This window comes from Spodoptera frugiperda, chromosome 23 (genome assembly GCF_023101765.2).
Source record: "Spodoptera frugiperda isolate SF20-4 chromosome 23, AGI-APGP_CSIRO_Sfru_2.0, whole genome shotgun sequence".
Classification (NCBI taxonomy): domain Eukaryota; kingdom Metazoa; phylum Arthropoda; class Insecta; order Lepidoptera; family Noctuidae; genus Spodoptera; species Spodoptera frugiperda.
Window position 1 is genome coordinate 5,717,751 of NC_064234.1, and position 20,866 is coordinate 5,738,616.

The 20,866-nt window shown below is 36.7% G+C and overlaps 2 protein-coding genes across 5 annotated transcripts in view; one reads left to right on the forward strand and one right to left on the reverse strand.

Annotated features, from left to right (window-relative positions):
• Window positions 1–145: 145 nt before the first annotated feature.
• Window positions 146–12,385, forward strand: LOC118266591 (spatacsin). The gene is made up of 15 exons (XM_035580016.2): window positions 146–524; window positions 684–1,098; window positions 2,395–4,280; window positions 4,479–4,673; window positions 4,960–5,154; window positions 5,369–5,651; window positions 5,736–6,665; window positions 6,956–7,116; window positions 7,492–7,653; window positions 7,958–8,503; window positions 8,839–9,036; window positions 9,367–9,621; window positions 10,162–10,430; window positions 10,886–11,032; window positions 11,456–12,385. The coding sequence occupies exons 1-15, from the start codon at window positions 342–344 to the stop codon at window positions 11,526–11,528; spliced, it is 5,898 nt and encodes a 1,965-aa protein (XP_035435909.2). The 5' UTR covers window positions 146–341; the 3' UTR covers window positions 11,529–12,385.
• A 519-nt stretch (window positions 12,386–12,904) lies between these two features.
• The window catches only part of LOC118266592 (diacylglycerol lipase-beta), a 107,819-nt gene continuing 99,857 nt past the window's right edge, over window positions 12,905–20,866 (reverse strand). For all 4 annotated transcript variants that reach the window (XM_035580022.2, XM_035580021.2, XM_050703013.1 and 1 more), the window contains exons 13-14: window positions 17,599–17,711; window positions 12,905–16,872 (exon numbers count right to left, since the gene is read on the reverse strand). In XM_035580022.2, the coding sequence (XP_035435915.1) occupies window positions 16,698–16,872; window positions 17,599–17,711 (288 nt within the window). In that variant the 3' untranslated portion in view covers window positions 12,905–16,697. The remainder of the gene's footprint in view (window positions 16,873–17,598; window positions 17,712–20,866) is intronic.

Below are 20,866 nucleotides of genomic sequence, written 5' to 3' on the forward strand. Positions count from 1 at the left end.
GAAAACGCTTATATTCTTTGGAAATCGTTCGTTTCATTTCTTCGTTCTACTAATTCTTTGGTAATTGGTAGAATTTTTGTTTGGTAAATTTATTCTTTAAACACTTACAACACTAAAATTTGACAATAACAGCTGTCACTGTCAGCTGGATTGAAGTTTATATTATTGAAATTTATTGTTTTCTTTTCTAATAGCAAATTGAACTTTATTACTAAGGAATAGAATTCTTATTAGAAATCATAAAAGTATGGTTCTAAATCAGTGTATTTTTGTTGTGTAAAGATTGTAATTCATTGTTCGAGAATTTTGTAAAATAATCTAAACTTTACTTCAATGTTGTGATGAATATGGAGGGGTTGACTCAGAATGAGAAGATTATTTGGTCGTGTTGGAAAGAAAAGTCTCCGAGAGATGTGGTCAGGGAGGCGGCTGCGAAGGGTACTCATATCGAACTGGCGATCACCTATCTCAAGGAGAAAAATGGATGGAATGATGTTACTGCCAGAGAGTGGTTTCTGGCCGAGGTGAATAACCTTTTTATCGCAATAATAATCCGAAAATAACAATAAACGCCCACTTGAAACAGATTTAAATTAGACCTGATTTTTAAAATTCGCTTTGTGATGTTTTTCTATTGATCTATAATTATGATAACATAGAGAATGTTTACACAACTGTTCTAGGTGAAGGCATGGACCGTACAGCTGCTACTGAGAAAACAGATATTTAAAGTTCTGCATATTTTGAACAAAGTTAAAATAAGTCCAGAACTACACTTGATGACTTTAGCTCGGGATTCTGCACAGATTGAGTACAGAGATTTCATTGTAGAACATGTGGAGAAGTTGTCCAAAGATATGAGTAATGATACAAAAGAGGAATGGCTAAATTTCAAAAGACATTGGAACCTTCTCCGTTATTTAGAAAAAGCATTTGAAGTTGAAGGAACCTTCAAACAAAACAAAGTTTTTGGTATGGGTAAGGACCGCATAGTTGTCAATGAAAGCGAGATCAAGGCTCTGACTATAGATAAAATAGAAAAGTATCCACAGCCGTGGAAAAGTAAAATTGCTACAGCATTGTTCTTTAATTCATTTGGTAAGTTGTGTTTTTGTAAGATCCTATTGATAATACAACTATGTAGGCTTTTGATTTTCTAAATCTGATTCTCTAAATAGTTCTTTCACTCTGTGTACTCTATTAAGTACAAATTGTAAGTCAGACCAATATTTCTCTAGAGCTGCCAACTGCCTAGCGGGTTTACCTGGGTTCTGGCTCGAAAAGCAAAAGTAGGAATGTGGTGGTTTTTTAGTCAGTAAGAGTGTGATACCCTCTCGCCTCGCTCAAGGTGGGAGAAGTCATTGGAAAATTTTCCATCCTCAAAAAGAAGAAGACCAATATTTCCCTTTTTTTTCTGCATACCCTACAAATTAGCATCACATTATTTTTTGTCACATTTATTAGGTGTTTGCTATGACTAAAATTACATATTTACCTACCATACTATACACACACTAATCACTGATAAAGCAAACCATATATTTTAGTGAAAATCCCTTATCATAAGTAAACATTTCAAAATGTTTAGGATGTTTGCATAAATGGTCTACAGCATTGTATTAGCATAGCATTACAAATAATGATCTACATTCTTTTAATGAGTCTTAAAACCATAAAATATTATACTATTTTATTTTATGTATAATATTTATATAATATGTATACTATATATATAATATTTTATAATATTTTTAGGTTAAATAGGTATTTAACCTCTTGTCTGGAGCTATGTGAGACACAATAGAAAACACATTGTGTCTCACATAGATCTTTGTTCCAACATACAATGAGTTAACTGGTCAAAAGTTGAAAATCATAATATGACTGGTAACATTGGGTGTTAAATAACTATGGGAGTTGACTGTGACATTATGTTCTATTAGAAATGCCCTGTTTTGTAAGTAAATTTCATACCACCTCAAACAAGCGAGGCTAACAGACAGCAATTGATTTTTATATAATATATAGATTTAGTTAGGTCAATATTTTATGGCACTATGATAACAAATTGCCTACACATAATTAATAAACAGGTTATGCAAACATTGTTTACTCATAGATGCTAATGTCCATTATTTATTACTTTCGATAACATTATATTATTTGAGGTTGATACATAAATTATGCTACACTGTTGCTTTTAGTGTAGTAGACTTTGATTTATGTACAATCAGCCTAGATATTTGGTATGCAATTGGGAAAGAAAAGATTGATTTGTACATAGCAAGCAGTAGCTGTTATTAATCATTGCTGACTGCATATTTATTAATGGTTTTGAGCTTTATTCTAGTGGAGATAGAACTCAAAATAAGAATTTATATGTTTCTTTTCCAGAATTCTCATTACTAGACTTCTCCGCTCCTGTAGAGATGTGGAATTATTTGGTGGAGAACAACAAAGCCATGATCCTCGTCCGTTGGATCAATGTGCAGACTTCAGAAGTAGTTCGCGACATGAACGCACGATACATTTTCTTCAATAACGATGGATTCGCCAAGAAACTCCTCAATGTTGACACCATAGGCTTTGACACACATGTCCTAGAGAGCTTAGACGAAATATTCCGTAAATGGCCAGTCACAAATGAAATGATCGAAAATGTCGCAAAAAGCAATTGTTTTGCTTACACCAAACTATGCATTTACGACACGTTGGCCTCTTACGGCATTGTGAATGAAAGTGAGCGAAATAATTTATATCTAATCATATCAAGACTAGCTCGCACACAGAACTTGAAATTAATTGACGACATCTTCACTGAATCATGCTCCACTATCAGTCGAGAGCATTTCTATGTGGAGCTTGCGAAGTATTGTGTTAAGAATAAGTTATATAAAGTACTGACGCTATGTGTAGAGGGTAATATATTAGACACTGATCTGTCTGACGTCGAGCAGGAGGCGAAAGATTGCATAGAGCTCTGGTTGTTGTTTAAAAGTATCGAGCAAACCTCGGACAGACAAAGCCACGTGCTACCCGTATACAAAACCTGCGAGCAAATCGCCAATGAAAACATCGACGACTATGTTTCCTCTAATCCACATTTAGTATTAGGAATGATACTCCTCGAAGACGCTAAAAAGTTATTTGATATATTCTCCAAGGAAGACTTTTTACAGTTTAAAGACTTTAAATTGCCAAATAAGATTTACAAAGACAAGCTTCCACATTTGTATAACGTTTACAAGAAATATGCGGACGCGCATCATACGTATGAATTAAAAGACGTGAACGTGTACCAGCTGCTGTCTGGTTACCGTGGTCTAGATGTGTCCAAAATATTTGAATTTCAATTAGTCAACCAGAATACGAACAGTTTGCTTACTGACAAGCCAGATAGACGTAGCCTGGGGAGTCTGTTGTCAAGCGATGTAGATGTTAAATCTGCTAGTATTAAAGCTTTATCACAAAGAGCTATGGAGATGCCAGATTTTGCGGATGAGAAGTTAATGAAGAAATATGGCTATGTAGCTAAATTGAACCATGTGTATTATTTGAAGCAGTATCGCCCCTGTAATGCTAGTCAGGCGTTTGTTTCGCAGCAGTATCAGACGTACAATCGGTTGCAGGATAAAAGTGTAAAGAGCGCATGCTGTGAGGCGCACGCGTTAGCTCTGCAGAACTGGTTTGATGGCGCTATGACCGCTTGCACCGTGTCCTTCATAGCTATGATTGGTTGCAATCCAACACGATGCAGGGTCCACATTTCTGCTGCCAAAATGATCAAGAATCACTTGATGCAGTACAAAGGGTTATCTGAAGAAAAAGCGAACAAAACAGTAAACGAGTACATGTCGAAACTGATACAGAGTAATGATGAAGCTGCTAGGGAGATGTTGCGGTTTATGGAAGAGATAACTCTGAGCAGATTGAATGAAAGGCAGAAGCAGGATGGTAAGGTGGACATGGCGCTGGTGCTATACGAGTGCCAGACGATGGTCAAGTTCGCCACGCTTCACAACTTGCCGCTACCAGAACTGCAGTTGCGGGAATTTGTGAAGGCCAACTCCTGGTTTAACTTCCTCCTTTTTGGCGACGTGTTTCGCTACCCACTCAGTCAGATGCTCCAGTTAGCTCAAGAGTTCGAAAAGAAGTCGTATGCGGAACACCTAAAGCATATAATGCTGCATCGAACTGTTGACGAGGGTGTCGAAAAAGATAGTAAAACTAATGCAAGTAACGGACAGAGGCGAGTTTCGAGATTGAATTCCGTGGAGATTGTAAGTACTTAAACTTATAATTCACTCATAAATAGTAAACGTAAATCCTATCTTGCTTATAATATTTAATATACACATGTACTAATTAATGTCTTAATTTATAAGACATTCTTAGCGACAACCACCATTGAATTACACCAAAAAAATTTACAACAACACAATTTTTAATTACACCTAAATAACTGTCATCCTTTTCAGGGATCTGTCCTCATACAGAGTCCTAGTCCGACGCAGGTGGGCAGCTTCGAGTTCCCGTCGAGTGCGTACATGGGACGAGAGTTGTGGGAGGTGGCGGCGGCCTGCCACGGGCCGGAGGACCCGCCGGCCGCGTTACTCAGGGCTGCTGACATCTGCAGGGAACCCCTACTCGTGCTCATTGCTAGTTGCTATGAGGTATGTTACATTATTACATCTATTATTTGGTGTTAACTCTCTTTTAAAAATATGGATTTAGACTCTTAAGGCTCCTGAAGAGAGGGAAAAGTCACGGGATGATTTTCCACCCTCAAAAATAAACTTCAAAGACTGGTAGGTTTTTTGATTGAGGTCACATACCTATCTCTGGGGTCTCTAAAAAGACCTAAGTCTTTTTTAAATGATCGCTAAAAAGTGAAATTTTGTGAATAAAAGTTCACTATAAAATAACTTTTCAAGAACTTATACAACATTATTCTTACAGCCAAACGCGGTAGAGATGCTCTGGCCTCAATGGATCCTGTCCTCCCTGTCTCTCAGTCCTCGTTCTCAAGGAGTGCTGCAACAGTTGATGACGCAGCAGCAGGGAGCCTCGGAGCAGTTCCAGAAAGTAGCTGAACTATGTTTATTAGAGGGCTACGTCACCACGTTACATGAAGCAATGCTGATTTTTATGCCGGTGAGTTTTTAAAATATATCGTATAGCCTCTTAAGTTGCATTGATATACTTGCATGGAGATTTTGTACTTGGTCTTACCATGTTTTCACCACTAGCACTGACTTTTCGTCAGTTGCGATTGAATACGAATGACTCTAGGATTTGAGCCTCATTCTCAGGCCTCTTTTTGCAGTCAGAACTCTGGTATTCAAAAGGGTTTATTTCTTATTTCCAGGAGAGCCCCCTAACTCTGTTTACGGCCTTTCTCCACCGATGTATTCGTCAGCACAACTTCGATTCCGAAACTACGAAACTTCTCTCTAGTTTCCTACAACACGCACAACGTAAATACAGCGTTGGCGCTAGTGGCGCCCCCTGGCAACTGTCCAAGGAGGCTTTGCAAAAAGTTTCTGTGTCTTTGGTCAAAATTGCGCTGAGCCATAACTTTGATAGTGCGTACCTTCAAAGAGAGTTCCTCAAATGTTTGGCTGATAATCAATTCGAAAAAGGATTTACGGGTACGTGAATACTTCTTTTTGCTTTTGTTTATACCCAAAACGCTTTAAAATTGTTTAATGAATATGCCGATTTTATTCTTTTAGTGCCATCACCTAACTTCTCAACGTTGTATGAAATACTCAAAATATCAATGGAGACATCACTAGCAATAAACATATCAAAATTACTTCAAGATGATTCACAGAAATATGTAGAAGAATGCGTCCAAATGTATACTGCTAAAAGGGACTATAACGTAGCCCTGAAAATCGCAAAGCTTTCTGGGGTACCCGTGAACAGTATTTTGTTAGCAGAATGGACGCACAAGTACGAAAACCTCCTTTCTCGTGAAGAAATGTTAGAAGATAAAGGAATAACGCTGTTCATTGCTCAATGCAGTGAAGCCTTCAAGAAAGCAACAGTCACGTTCAAGGACGCGACAGAATTCCTCGTATCACACGTCAACAACATCACGGATACGGCACAGAAATTCTACTCCTACAGAATCATTATGAGTTGGTTCGAAGAGAATTTGGAGTATGGGCGAAGACGGGAAGAAATCGAACACCTCATGTGGGATGCTTACTTCAAGAACGAGGCTCCAAACACCATATTCCTGAACAGTTATCAGAGTACAATGCATTTTATCATGAACGGGCAGAAAGACCCGAATATCTCAAAGAAGATCGGTCAGGCTAACGCGGAGAAACCATTTACTATGATGCTGGACGAGATTGAGATTGAGTCTGATGTGAGTAACATTGAGAATGTGGTGTTATTAGAAGACCCTGAAGCTATAGATAATTGGAGAAGGGTGATGAATCAGTTGCTAGAGTTGAAACTCCTGGTTGATGCATTTAGGTTGTCTGCGCTGTTTAAAAGTCCGCCTGAGTTCAGGTACAGGCCTCCAGCGTGTCCCGTGCAGATTGTAAGGACCTGTTTGAAGCTTGCTGAAGGCTCGTGCTCGCCTTATGAGCTGCCGCAAGAGTTGAGGCTGGTGATATCTTCTCCTGTGCTGCAGAATAAACTGTCAAGTAAGTCTTCATACTAGTAGATATTTCCACCTTTTTTATGGAATAAGCCGGTAATCGAGCGGACGGATCACCTGATGGTAAGCAATCGCCGCTGCCCATGGACATTTGAAACACCTGGGGCGTAAAAAGTGCGGTGCCTGCCTTTTGAGAGTTAGGAATTTAAGGGATGTTGGGGAATCGGGGATTGGGAAGGCATTGATTAGCATTGAACAGTTAGAAACTCAATGATATATTCTTAATTTTTTAGATTACTGAATTACTGAAGATTATCATTGTATTTTCAATTTCAGTATCAGGTATATCGGACGCTAGTTTCGAGGAGTTGGTTGTGATACAGGAGAAACAAGAGAATGTGCCAGAGAGCGCTCACCTAGCGGCGCGGGAGGAAGCTGACCGGCTGTCGGCACTCGATGCCTTGGCTGTCAGGAGCGGGCTGACGCTTGCTAAACAGGTATGTAGATAGTATTACTGTAGATTGTGTGATAAAATATGTTCTGTTACAGAAATTGACGACAAATGAGGTCAAAACTCATGAAATATTAAATAACCGGCCAACGAATGTTATTGCAGACTAATAAAACAGACAGAAAATTAAAGAAGAAACAAAAACAAAAAAAAAAAACAGTATCTTCGTCGTCGTCACGCCTTTTATCTCCGAAGGGGTAGGCAGAGGTGCACTTGCACATTACGGCATGTAATGCCACTGTAAAAAAATCATATTGGGACTAAAACATTATGTTGATACTGCAATCTGATTTTTCAATAGATTTTTAACTTTATTGTGTTGTAATAAAGTCTAAGTTTCTACAAACATTTTATCTCGCAGGTGGCCAGCTACTTCCGCATCGCTCTGCAGATAGGATGGGACTACACCTCCGTGTTGAAATATCAGAACCATGCTATTGACTTCATCAACTTAGTCAGTGGACGGGCGCGGATGTCACTCGCTAATCTGGTGTTCAAAACCTTTAATATACCTACCAAACAGGTAAGTTTAACATGTTGTTGTGAGAATATCTATAAAATAATTATTTAACCTGGGTATCTTCAAGGCCCGAGTGAATAGGTTGCTTATAAGCAGACGTGCTCCATCGTAGGTCGCATCATCATCGAGATAGTGGCCAAACGTCGTCCTATCAAATATATAAAATATAATATTTGTTTACATTAAACTCCTTCGTAAAATATGAACTATACTTATTTCTTTTATCGTGACAATCTTTAGAAGTACATCTGGTTTGCACCAGCATGCTTCATTCATAACTGTTATAACGACTATATCTCTTCAACAGGTCGCAGAATACCTCTGCAAGGAGATAGTAGCAGCCATAATATCGCCGCATCTAGTAAAAACATCGACATTTAGACAGAAGGAACACTTCCAATACACCCTTTGGGGCTACGCATTAAACGCGGACATTGAGATGTTCCTCAACATGCGACCAGACGCCTGCAGCCAAATCGGCAAACTGATCTTAGACCACCTCATCGCCTTCCAGAAAATATACAAATGCTCTAATGTATCAGGTACTTCCAAACCAGATAATTTACTAGACGATAACGGGCTAGACGTGGAAAACCTTATAGATGAAGAATATCAGAATGTAGAAGGTGATGAGGCAGAATCAGTGCTGACTGAAGAAGGAACCGTGCTGTCAGCCGAAACTGAGTCAGTTTACTCAGTGTCTACTGTATATACGGTGTACTGTAACAAGATGTCCAGGGATTGTCGAAGGAATTTGTTCGATGTGATCACTAAAAACAATGTCCACATTCGATATGAAGTCAAGTCTAATATCAGGAAGATTACCAAGGGCGCGAAGTTGTCTACTAAGCAGGTTTGTTTAATAAGTAATAATTATTAAGAATATTTATTGGCTATTTATACCCTACTAACTACTTCCACGAGGTTTCGCCAACCAATCAACCAACCAACAAATCGAACGAACGCACGAACAAACGAACACACAAATCTTTAAATTCTAGTTAAATGCTTTATCTTGTATTTTATAGTTTATCTAGGCATTTAATTTCTTATGTATGTTTGTACTGCTTGTATGAGTATGCATCTTGATACAACCCCCATAGAAGTTCAAATCATACACTACAACATAAGATTTCGTATTCAAACCAATCTTACCATAATTTCTACCTTCACCTTACCATCTACCAGGTAAACATAATCTGCCTAGAGCTGCTAGTACTGGCGCACGAATGTTTCGCATGCGCGTGCGACACGGAGGGCGTGGCCACGACGCTGCGGTCTGCGCAGGCGCTGGCGGCCAGACTGCTCGCGTCGCGCTCCTGGAGACTCATGGTCCGCCTCCTTACTGGACTGGCGCGGTACACTGAGTGCGCTTATGTGTTTCAGGTTAGTTTTGAACGATGCATATAAAAAATATAGATATATAACTTATAAATATAGAAACGTGTTGTAAGTCCCATGTAATAGGGGGTCAGCCTATTGCCATATACTGGGCACAATTTCAGACTTCGTGCTTCTACTGTGAAATTTTAAAAAATCTAAAAAATACTTTGTCCTACCCGGAAATCGAACCCGAATCCCCTTGTCCGGCAGTCGCACTATGGACTACTTGACTAACAAGGCAGTCCTATAGAATAATTTTCCCTGAAATTTTCACGAAAACTGAACAAATATAGTCCTCATCTTCCTCATTAACCAAACCTCTAAAATTCACAGGCGTTAAGAGACAACCACCAATTCGAGTTCCTACTAGGTCAATTTGACTATATGCTGGGCCAACAAGTGGACAAGATAGCAGAATTCAAACAAGGTCTACTGGACTTCCTGAAGACTCACTGTCCAGGAGACACAGACACGTACATCATGGTCGCTTTACATTTCAATATGTATGCTGAGGCTGCTAATGTTAAGAGGAAACAGGCACTGAATCTTATTGATGATTTGGAGAAAATGGCCTTGGATTCTGCTAAGGTACGTTGTTATGGTAACGTGGACTGTTATCATGTCTATATCTAGTTAAAGTTAAAAAAAAACACGGTTTACTCATGTAAATTAATGGAGAAAAGCTCTACTAGTTTCGAGTCACAGAGGGACTCTTTATCATGAGCAGCGTGCGCAGATGCGGCGACGCCACGTAGCCTACAACTTATAGTAGGCTGCGCAATTTTTAGTTAAATTTTGTATGTCTCATGATAATTATTATAAAAATATGTCTATTTAGTTAGACCAATTGTCTTTAAAGAGGTCTGCTCATCCTCTACTAGATCAATTATGGATTAAAAGTTTATTATAGTGCCAAATCTGATTAAAAAGTTTGCAAAAGTGTAAGTGCTCTGAATATCTAAATGCAGCGTCATGTTTTTCACAAGACTTGGTTGTTTTTAGCTTAAGAAAACCATAAAATATATTTATTTATTTACACTTCTGTACCATGACTTCATATTTAAATCATGCAATGATATCGAGACATAATATTTCTTACCCATTAACACATAATGTAATTTTCAACAGGCAACATCAAAAAAACCGTTTCAACCGCCAACTTGGTTGCAAATTCACGACACGGTGCCAACAAGATCACTTCTAGACACGGCTTTGAACCACTGCACCGATGCCGCCGAGTTATACTTGCAAGGCGGTTGTACTGGGTTTGCGGGCGAAATGGCGGCGCTTGCGCAACAAATAGCGTTGCAAATATCTTTGCTGAACGCGTCGCCTACTAGACTTATACTGAACAGAAGTACTGAACAAATGTATAAGCTTGTTAGCGAGTATTTGAGGTGAGTTTTTGTTATAATTTGTCTATATTTATGTTATGGCTGAAATGTATGAGCAATTTACCTATACGCTTATACAGCGTCCACCTACTGGTACTGGTACGAGCAGACAGATCACCTGATGGTAAGCAATCGCCGCCGCCCATGGTCACCCGAAACACCAGAGGCGTTATATTTAAGTGTTGTTGGGGGATCGGGGATTGGGAAGATTGGGAAGGGGGTAATTGGACCTCCGGTAACCTCACTCATACAATGCAAGCGTAGTTTTACGTCGGTTTTCTATGAGGTCGTGGCATCACTCCGCTCAAGCCAGCTCATTCTTGCCGAAGCATGGCTCTCCCACACTTTGTTATGTACTTGCAATACTATCTCCAGTTTCCATCTTATTTTGGCTTAAGCATTAAAAAGGAGAATGTTACAAAAAGCTCACTGTTAATAAAAGAAATCCCATCTTTCAGTTTCATGGAAGGTCTAGTCCTACTAGCTGGTCGCGGAGGCGAGGCGTGGCGTGAGCTCGCGTACCGGCGCACTCTGACCAATGACCAGGCCTACTTGAGGGACATGGCCATGTACAGGCCTGACGTCGCACACGATTTCTTGAATAGGTAAGGTTTGGGATTTTGGCTTTATTTTTGTAGTGTAGCAGCACGGAATCTGGAGTTGTGCCCAGTATATGGCAATAGGCTCAACCCCTATTACATGGGAAATAAAATACAAATGGTGCAAAGTGAGTGCACATAGTATAAAGGCATAATGCCACGTAACATGCCGCAATGTACAGTTCTGCATTACGGCACGTTGCACTCTGCCTACTCCTTTGTGGATAAAAGGCGTGACATTGCATTATACTATAGTATTCTTTGTCAGACATGGTAGACTACACTTTAACAATATTCTAATAGAGGACTCAATCGTTTGGCAGATTTTGGTCATAGATTCAAAAAGCTCAATAGCGCTATGCCTTCTAAATTTCTTACTCGACACTCACACTTGACCAAATTTTAACCAGTTTCTCTAATATAATTCAGATACAAAACGGAGCGAAACAAAACGCCAGGCTCTCAAGCAGCAATGACCGAGCTTCGTAATCTGTGCAGATGATACAAACCCAAGTCATATACTCCGAGACACGTAGATCTCACATATATATGTAATGCTCATTCGTAAGTAGACGCTAAGTTTCAAATATTGTACCAAATATCATTTATTTTTAATTATTATTCTTATATTATTGTTATTGTAAATGGTGACTAAATGGCTTATCAGTAAAACTTTATAAAGGCAGAAATACACTGTCGTGGCTTTGCGTATCTATTATATCCAAGTACTCAAATGCCATTCAATTTTAAGACATTCTCTATAATTACTGTCACTACAAATTCTTTGAAAAAGGGGAGAGATAGTACGATAAACTAACGGGTTGGTGGCCAAACGCAGACCTAACAACTTAAAAAAATCATTATTCGGCCGTTAAAGACACACACGCATATCGTGTCGTGTCGTGTCGCTTGGGTCGCTAAACGCTTACAGTCAATTAGTGGCCACGGCGCGCCACGTCGCTCCATGCCACGGCAATGTTTTTCTACCATAAGCCTATTTTATTTTTTATGGATGGTAAATCTTTTATCTTGGCTGGCTTGGCTTTGAGAATTGGGCGTTTGCATTTTTCGGACAATGAATATTTCGAATTAATTACCGATTAGCAATTTTTTCGAAATATTCTGCCTTTATGATGATAATTTGACATTTAACAAATATTATTGACTTTGGTAGTTCTTTAGCTAATATTATCTAAATGTGATCTATCTAGTATCATTTAACATTTTTGTAAGTTTCAAATGATCTTGAGTTTATACGCCCAATTACAAGCTAGTCAAGGAAAAAACAAAGATAGCTTTTTAAATTGGCTACTGAGAAATGCTTAAAGCGTACTTTATATTGTTATTTTTCATTTCAAATTTTATTAAAAAACATGTAATTTAAATCGATCGCTGTGATAATGTTTTGACTCGACTGATGAATTTAAGTGTATTTTTGTATCGTGTTTAACAAATATATATCGAATAATTACTAAATGATTTTGTTATTAATAATGATGTACCCTAATAAGTTCCAAAATATTTGTTTAACCCACTATGAAAATTATTCAAGCAATTTTTGATGCTTTAAGCTTCATTGTAAAGAGTAGTAAGGTTTATATTCGCTTGAATTTAACTTGTAGAAATAAAATGTTCTTTATATTACTTGTACTATAAATTTTAATAATTTTGTAACAAATCAATTTGTATGACGAAGTCTGAGTGCTTAATACATGTTTGTTTTACATTAACGCAACGAACACGTTACTGCGTTTAGCCGTCTGATTGGTCGGTTGATTTGCAACTGGCCAATCAGAGCGCCGAACGTAATACGTCATTCGCGTTGACGTAAAACAAACTAGTATTGGAATAATGGACGTTTATAATAAAAAAATGCGATACTTAAAATAGATTTTATTTATAAATTAAAACAAAACCCAACACAAGACATTGGCTATACTCTATTACATAGGTGAAAGAGATTATAAAGCCCTAATTTAGGGTACAAGTGAAAAGAACACGAGTCCTTCTAATACTTGAATACACGACGCGTCAGTACCAATTCGTATAAACTATAAAAAGTAATAATAAAAAGTATTAAGTAACGTATCCGCGGTACTGAGCGCTAAAACAACATTATATACAAACGACAGAGAAGTTTTATCATAAAATATATCTACTAACAACTTGTCACATAGTATCTTGAGATTGACGTAACATTCATATAATATTCTCTTACCGCCGTACTCAGTCATAATGGTTACTTAACCCAGTCCTTAGCAATCGTTTACGATGTAAAATCGTTACTAAGGAATAATTTTAGTAATCATTAAATGATTCTGAGTGTGGCAGTTAGTATGTAACGTATTCAAATATTTTAACTATATAAAATTGAAAGCTGCACCAAGAAAAGGCATAACAATTTTTTATATAATTATTATCACGTAATTTTGTTGGAAAATCAATCAATAGCTTATGATAATCACAATTTTTGGAGGTACACAATGAACTAACTCTTCTTCGAAGATATTCTTTTTCTCAGCACAGCTCAAATAAAAGAGTATTTATTTTTAAAAAAGTAAAAATAAAACAGACAGTTAAACTCACGGACTGTGAACTACAGAATACAAATTGGAATGTAAAAATTATTCAAAGTTAAATGCTTTATTTACATAAATATCACCTAAAAGTGAAGTCAGAGTATATTTTTATCAAGTCACAATAATTTTGTTCCCGAGGTTCAGGTTATATTACAAGAATTATTTAAAACGGACCTAAATTGAATAAATGTAGGTCCCTACGACAAAACAATCATTAACGAGGCCTACTTTCAAAAATGGAGATGCATTTTCATAAACTTTTTAAAAAAGCATAGACAAAACAGCAGAGTTGTGTAAAAATGAAAGATGAAAGAGTTGTGTAAGAATGAAGAAGACCTCTTTGATCAATGTTTACGTGATTAAAAATGTTAAAATCACATCATAGTTTTATATACAGAGCTATGATTTATATAAAACGTTATATATTTAAGTATACAACAGTTTGTTCGCTTGGTAACTAAGGGAAACAACTTTATAATACACCTATGGCGTCTAAGTTTACAAAAATACATGTTTACAAATATTTATAACAGATTAGCTGTTGCTAGAGCATTTTTGTAAGCAATGAAAATAATTTATACTTAAATGTACTTACATTAATGTTACTATTATGCAATGTAGATAATTTATTACATAATTGACTTCGGTAACGTTTTAAGCTACTTCTACCGTCTAGTTATTGTACTTAGTGGTAGCTGCGCAAGTATTAGGCCCGAGTATTGGAATGCCACTCAAGTATATGATAGTAATATCACTCAAATTGTTCATAGATAGAGGTGCACTTACAGTACAGTCACTTCAAAATGAGTCGTTCGTTTTTAGTTCCATAGCGAAGCCGATTAATAAAGTTACGAAAAGTTGCCACATAATTCCAAATTCTGTCCAATATTTTTTCGCAATGAATGTTATTATGATATTGAGTGGCATTTCAGTATTCGAACGTCAAAATAATAAAATTTAAAACAGCAACTAAAAAAAGTAATCGAATTACAACACTGGCCTGCAGTGAAGTGAAATTTCGTATAGTTCATCTAATAACTCGTTAACATAGATGGCGTGGCGTACGTTAATGGGGTTAATACAACATGTAATACATACCTCTATTGATGATAGATGTCAACGTTTAGTCATAAAAAGGCTTTTAGCCAACATTTCTACTGATTATTGCCTCTATAAATGGGTAAAATGTTAATTATATATTGTTTTAATTACATTTAAACACCAAAGACGGTGTCAAAATACGCAAGTAGGTACACATAGATCGGTACAGAATAAAATTAAAATTAGGTATCTTCAACCAACACTTTGGCAGTAGAATTTACACAAAGAAACTTACTTAAAGATTAATCGAAATAAAATTGCTTTTTTTGAGCAAATAAATTGTTTGTTTTCACAATTTGAAATTGAAATTGAAGAGGTTCAGTAGATTTGAAAGAAAAAACGTTTTTAACGTTGATATGTTAAACATTGGGACGAGGTATAGTTCCCTAAATATTGAAGTAGGTATAGCAGACTACAAACTTTTAATCGATCAATAGATTATGCAAGGATATATCTTCACAAAATCAATATTGACCGATTACTTAGCTTGTAATCTGTGGTGAGTTTAAAGGCTTAGTCATATATTGGCAGAAATTGCAACTTTAAGTATGTTTTGGGTAGACGAAACATGATCAAGTAAACTAAGGCTCATCACTTTATTATACAGCTTTAATAATAGGAAAATTAATGCTTTTAAATGCTATCGATTTCTCCCAATATACGCCAGAACCGAATAGAAACTTAACTATAAACTTACTCTAAATTATGTACAAAATAATAATATACAGTACGAGCAAATAATTTTGGTCGCTCTGCAAAGTTTCTTATACAAAAAGAGCGAGACATATAGCTCAATTTATAGCGAGAGCGATAAAGACAGCTATATGTCTCGCACACTGCAAAGATTCCAAGTTTATTTTGCCCGTGTTATAGCTACCGTTGCGGTACTTGCATACATGCACATACATCACTTAAGTTTAATATTTTCATTTCATCACAGTCTTCTCACAGGTCCTTATTCTATTCTACGAGTAGATTTTGACACTGGTTCGGTCAATAATATCAATTATATTGAAAATCTGATTATTTTAAGTATGTATTTACAGGAGGTTCCTAGTTTAGAGGCATTTGAGTCAGGCTTAGGAACGATAAAATAAAATCACAATGTCATGTCTAATAGCTCTGGAAAAGTCATGAAATTTTATAAAAATGTACACTTATTTCATAGTTTTAGCTGCTTCGTTTATTTCTTTAAGCTGCCATAATGACTGTTAGTTGCCATAATTGGTTTATTTCGTGCAGACTCCCAATTTTTCATGTATATGCTTACAGGACTTTTATTGCCAATTTATTTATATTGACATATTTTTATATATAATTCGTGAGTTCTAGAATGATTATAAAATTAATCAGGCAATATCATTTGGGCAAGTATCGTTTTTAAATATAGGCGAAGTCAATAAGCTGCTTAGTTTTGCTAAAATCTTCATGTGAAATATTCATGTTGAGTTCTGGAGTACTCAAAAGACATTAAAGTTTTTTCAAAATTAACTTGCGATAAGTCATTAACGTTTTTATCGCAAATTGCGAACTAAATATCGACAAGCGTTTCTGCTTGAATTCAACCTTTACTGTGAAAAATTATCAAGTTAAACATTCATTTTGTACTTTAATATTTAAATCTTCTTCAGAAGAATTTTTCTTATGCCTATTTAATTAGAGTAGCTAGTCCATTCAACCATTTGCTATCTACACCAGTACCCTTACTACGAGTTTGTTTTACGTTGAACGAAAACGAAACGAAAGCGCGTTCGGCGTTTTGATTGGCCGGCGCGAATGAACCAACCAATCACAGCGCCGAACGCGTTCTCGTTTTAATCTCGTTAAACGTAAAGTAAACACATACTAAGGCCCCTGAACATTTTAAATGTCGTATAAATTAAGCCATTGATTTTTAGGCTATAGAGAAGAACGGTTAAACCTTGCACTATTTTCTTCTTCAAAGTTTTAATAGCACATTAGTGTAAAGTGTCCGTTTGTCACTTTTTTCTTTAAACTGTTTGTGTGATTCTGTAGCGATGTCGTTCTTCTAGCACGGTGCGAATGGTGCGGTGCACGTTCTCTGGTAAATGGTCCAGTAGCATACGCGGCATTACTTGCAGCTCCATAAAGTCCTCGGGACACGCCCACCTCATCTCGTATGTTGGTTCTGTTGTGCGCACTTTCCTGTAACGTGCAATTTTTTTAATATTGTATAGAAATATCTTTTAGAAATCATATATTATTGTAATTCGGGCTAGTTTATACGTTAAAGTCCGTTATTTAACAACGGTAAATTGATGCGAGTATGAGAGCTTTTTGTTTATACTAGGTGGCGCCACTGTCGAATAAAGGGCGATGAGACCTATTAAATAGGTGTTAAACATTTTTGGGAACGGTCTAAAGCAGTGTTGTACTTATGCTTTAATGTTGCCACGCTATACATGGTTTAATATCTGTGAAGGCTTAGTAGAAAACTGCGAACTTACTGCCGCACTCAGAGACATTGTATGATTATTTAAACTATTCCTTAGTAACGGCTTTGTTCCGAAAACGATTGCTAAGGACTGGGCTAAGTAGTCATTAAATGACCTTGAGTACGGCAGTAAGTCCATCAAAGATACAAGTTGTCATTAATGTGCATTAAATGATAAGTTACCTTTCCTCTCCTCCTTCATCACTTTGGTAAGACATGCGTAAAAATGTGTGAATAGAAATTAGCGAAACGAAAATTGTGTATTATACAAAGCAAATAGGGCTGTAGTTATACCTTATATTATAAAAAAAAAATATTATCGCAAAAAATATTGCGAATTTACTCTTAAAAAAAAATGTGATTAGGTGTTTTAGCATCAAAGTGTTTCTTGCTATATTTTTGCATAGAGATTCATATTTTAGTAGTAAAGTACTTACTTCTCGATACCCATGCGCTTGCGCCGCACGATGTGCAGTATCCGGCCCGGGGTGAACAGTCTCGCTGAGGAGAAGCGACGCGCGAACACATCTCGTGATACTAATGCTGCTTCCTAAAACACACATTTTTAATGTTAGTATTTATTATTGGATTATTTTTGAAGAGTGAAAAAAAAAATAAGTTAAAAAAAATTGAACCCGCGTCTTCCCACTCCTTGTGTCCGTGATCTGCTAAGGTATAGAGTTCTCATCATTATTTGGGCATATAAAAAATGAAACCGCAATAAAACACCGGCCAAATGTCGTCGGATTCTGTATTGTCTAAAAACTTTTGGAACCTCAAAAACCTTTTCCCAATGTGGCTGACAATGACGCAATATCATCGGTGTCTTCTTGTTCTCTGCTAGTGTTCAAGAGTTCTACATTTGTTGAATCTTATTAATAATTAACAGTATAAACATATAAAATACCCAAATATCAATCACAAACATACATTTAACCAACTGTAACGAAATATACAAGTTATAATTAGGTATACTTATTTTTCTTTACATATCTCTATAATTATTTACTTTCCGCAACCAAAAATTTAACAAATTAAAAAAAACGACACTGAATGCAAACCAAACAAATAATTCAAAAACATTTTTAAAACATTGATGAGGAGTGATAATAATGTCCAATGATCGTAGGTATTGTTTATCAACTCTGATTGGTCTGGGGCCGTATTATGAACTTTTAAACATCCATGCAAGTTCCAGGCAATTCACTTCACGCCCGTAAACTGCCTGGCTAAATTTCGTATTATGACATACATTTATTAGGCCGCCTTCTGAATTGTTCACTTTGTCTATGGCTGGTTTGTAATGTTTGCCGGCGACGTTCGGAAGTATACATTTTTTATTTTCGGTAAGTTACGGTTTTCTTTTAGTATTGAAACATAAGATAATATATTTCCAAAACCGAATATATCATAAAACAATACGTACAAAACATAGTGAAATATAAATCAAATAATATTGACCTTGGATAACAATTTAAATTGGACTTGTACGTTATGTGATATAGATATAGTTTTCGAACGCAGCTTGTACACTGCAGTTGATTCAACTCAACGAGAGGCGGGAATTACAAGTGGTTGGTGGCATTGTATGTGCTTTGTTCAAAGAACGAAATAATGGCGTAAGTACTTTTTAAAATGAATTCGTGCAATTTCATAGGTAAAATTGACGAACATAATCCTTTTAAATGGCTTTTAATTCTTACCTACTCATTTAGGTCGACTTCGGAAAGTGGACCTTCAAATCGTCGTCAACGGGTAACAAATACCCAACTGGAAGTGTAGTGGGAGTTCCTCAACACAAATAAGGAGGTGCGTTGGGGTACAACAAGAGCGCTCATGCTCGAAAGCATACCTACAAGGAGAATGTAGGAAAATATTTCCGAGCATTTGAATGCGTAAGGCGAAGGTGCTGTGAAGAGTTGGAAGGAATTGTGTACTGTGAGGAATGATCATCATTATCATTTAATTCTACTTATACATTGAAAATGAAACAAAAAAAATACGTTTGTATCGATACAAATGCGCGGCACCGGCGCGTTTAAAAAACGTGGTGTGTATAGGCCATTAAAAGCAGTAGGCACTAACCTTTTAAAAACTAAAAAATGGAAAGGAGGATATATAAATAAAAAACCAATATTAGTATAAAATATGTATTATTCATCTTCAATAATTAGGAGAACGTCATCTTAGAATTGTGTAGGGGGTCGGGGTACTTATATTTTTTTGGTAGCTTTCCCAACTAAGATACCATATTATACAGGCTGAGATGCACGCCACTGAGGAATAACTGATAAAATCGCCTCATCTTCCAAGACTCTTCTGCCAATAGAGTTACTGTGACCAGTCGCAATCGTACAATTTACACAGCGATCCATGTCGTCAATATCCGATTGATAGGCTTAAACAGTTGTCCAAAATAGAGAGTCAGGTAATTTAGAGATGCAAGATCCGTCCTTTATAAAGCCGAGGTCGTGGGGTTAAACAATAAAACATGGCAAATACGTGCGCACTCAGAACGAAACACAACGAACGAATGTATAAGTATAGGAAAAGTGTCATCTGTCAATCGGTGACTGACTGATGTCAGACAGAAGTGTTTTAAGAAGTTTAAATCACAGAGTACGTTATACATAAATGATTATTTAGTTTTATAGCTTAATTTAAGTTTTCTCGTTTCCTAGATAGAAACAAGGTACCATATTTTGTGATTTCCCTTAGAAAAATATGACGGTTTTTTTAATATACATTTCAACTAGTTAACTGCTGGGCCCAAAAGTCCCCTTCTCCTTTATTTGCAATTTTATTCGGTTGCAACAAGTACTTGTTGAATTTTTATTTTCGATTTTCAATTTTTGTTTTCTTATTTCTATGAGTAGCCGGTGCACCTCTTCCTTGGTAATGCCACGTCTCCCACGTGAACATTCATGCCTGAGGTGGACACAATAAAAGCCTCTTCTGTTGATGTCGATGGGAAGTTTTGGCTGACATCTTCTGGATGTTTTTGCAATTGATGTTTTTGATGTTTTTTTTATGTTTTTTGCACAGACATAAGGTTTAAGCACATCGCAAAGATTCGCACTAAATCCTCGGTAAGCCTACACCTTTTAACCAATTCACGGTCATCGATCGAGAATGGGTTAAAAGGTTACACATTGTTAGCGTATTTTACGCTGTATGGCCATTTGGCGCCTCGGCTCCTCGTCATTACTTGCCAAAAAATCTAATATTACCAATTCCTCACACATTATGATAAAAACACTAAATAAAAACCCTAAAACAAACTTTTCAAGACTAAGCAATTCAGTTTAAGCTGCAAGTAAGACGCTTTTATTGAATTGTTTTGAAAGTCGTAATTTGACAACTAACATGAGAATTGAAACGTCGAAATAGCGTTCATAATACGCGCAACGCCAGCCAGCCAGCCAAAAGTCGTGCAGAAATCGGTTTGTGTTGTCACGTGACCACTAACTGGCTGGCAATAGTGTTCATAATACGAATTAGCCGGGCAATTCATTTCACGGCGTAAACTGACTGGAAATAAGAGTTCATAATACGGCCCCTGGTCTGATTGGATTGACACTCTGATTGGCCGGCTCGAATAAACCACCCAATCAGCGAACGAGCGCCGAACGTGCTCTCGTTTCAATTACTTTAAACGTAAAGCAAACTTATACTAAGGGTACTGTACGATTGTACAATCAAAAT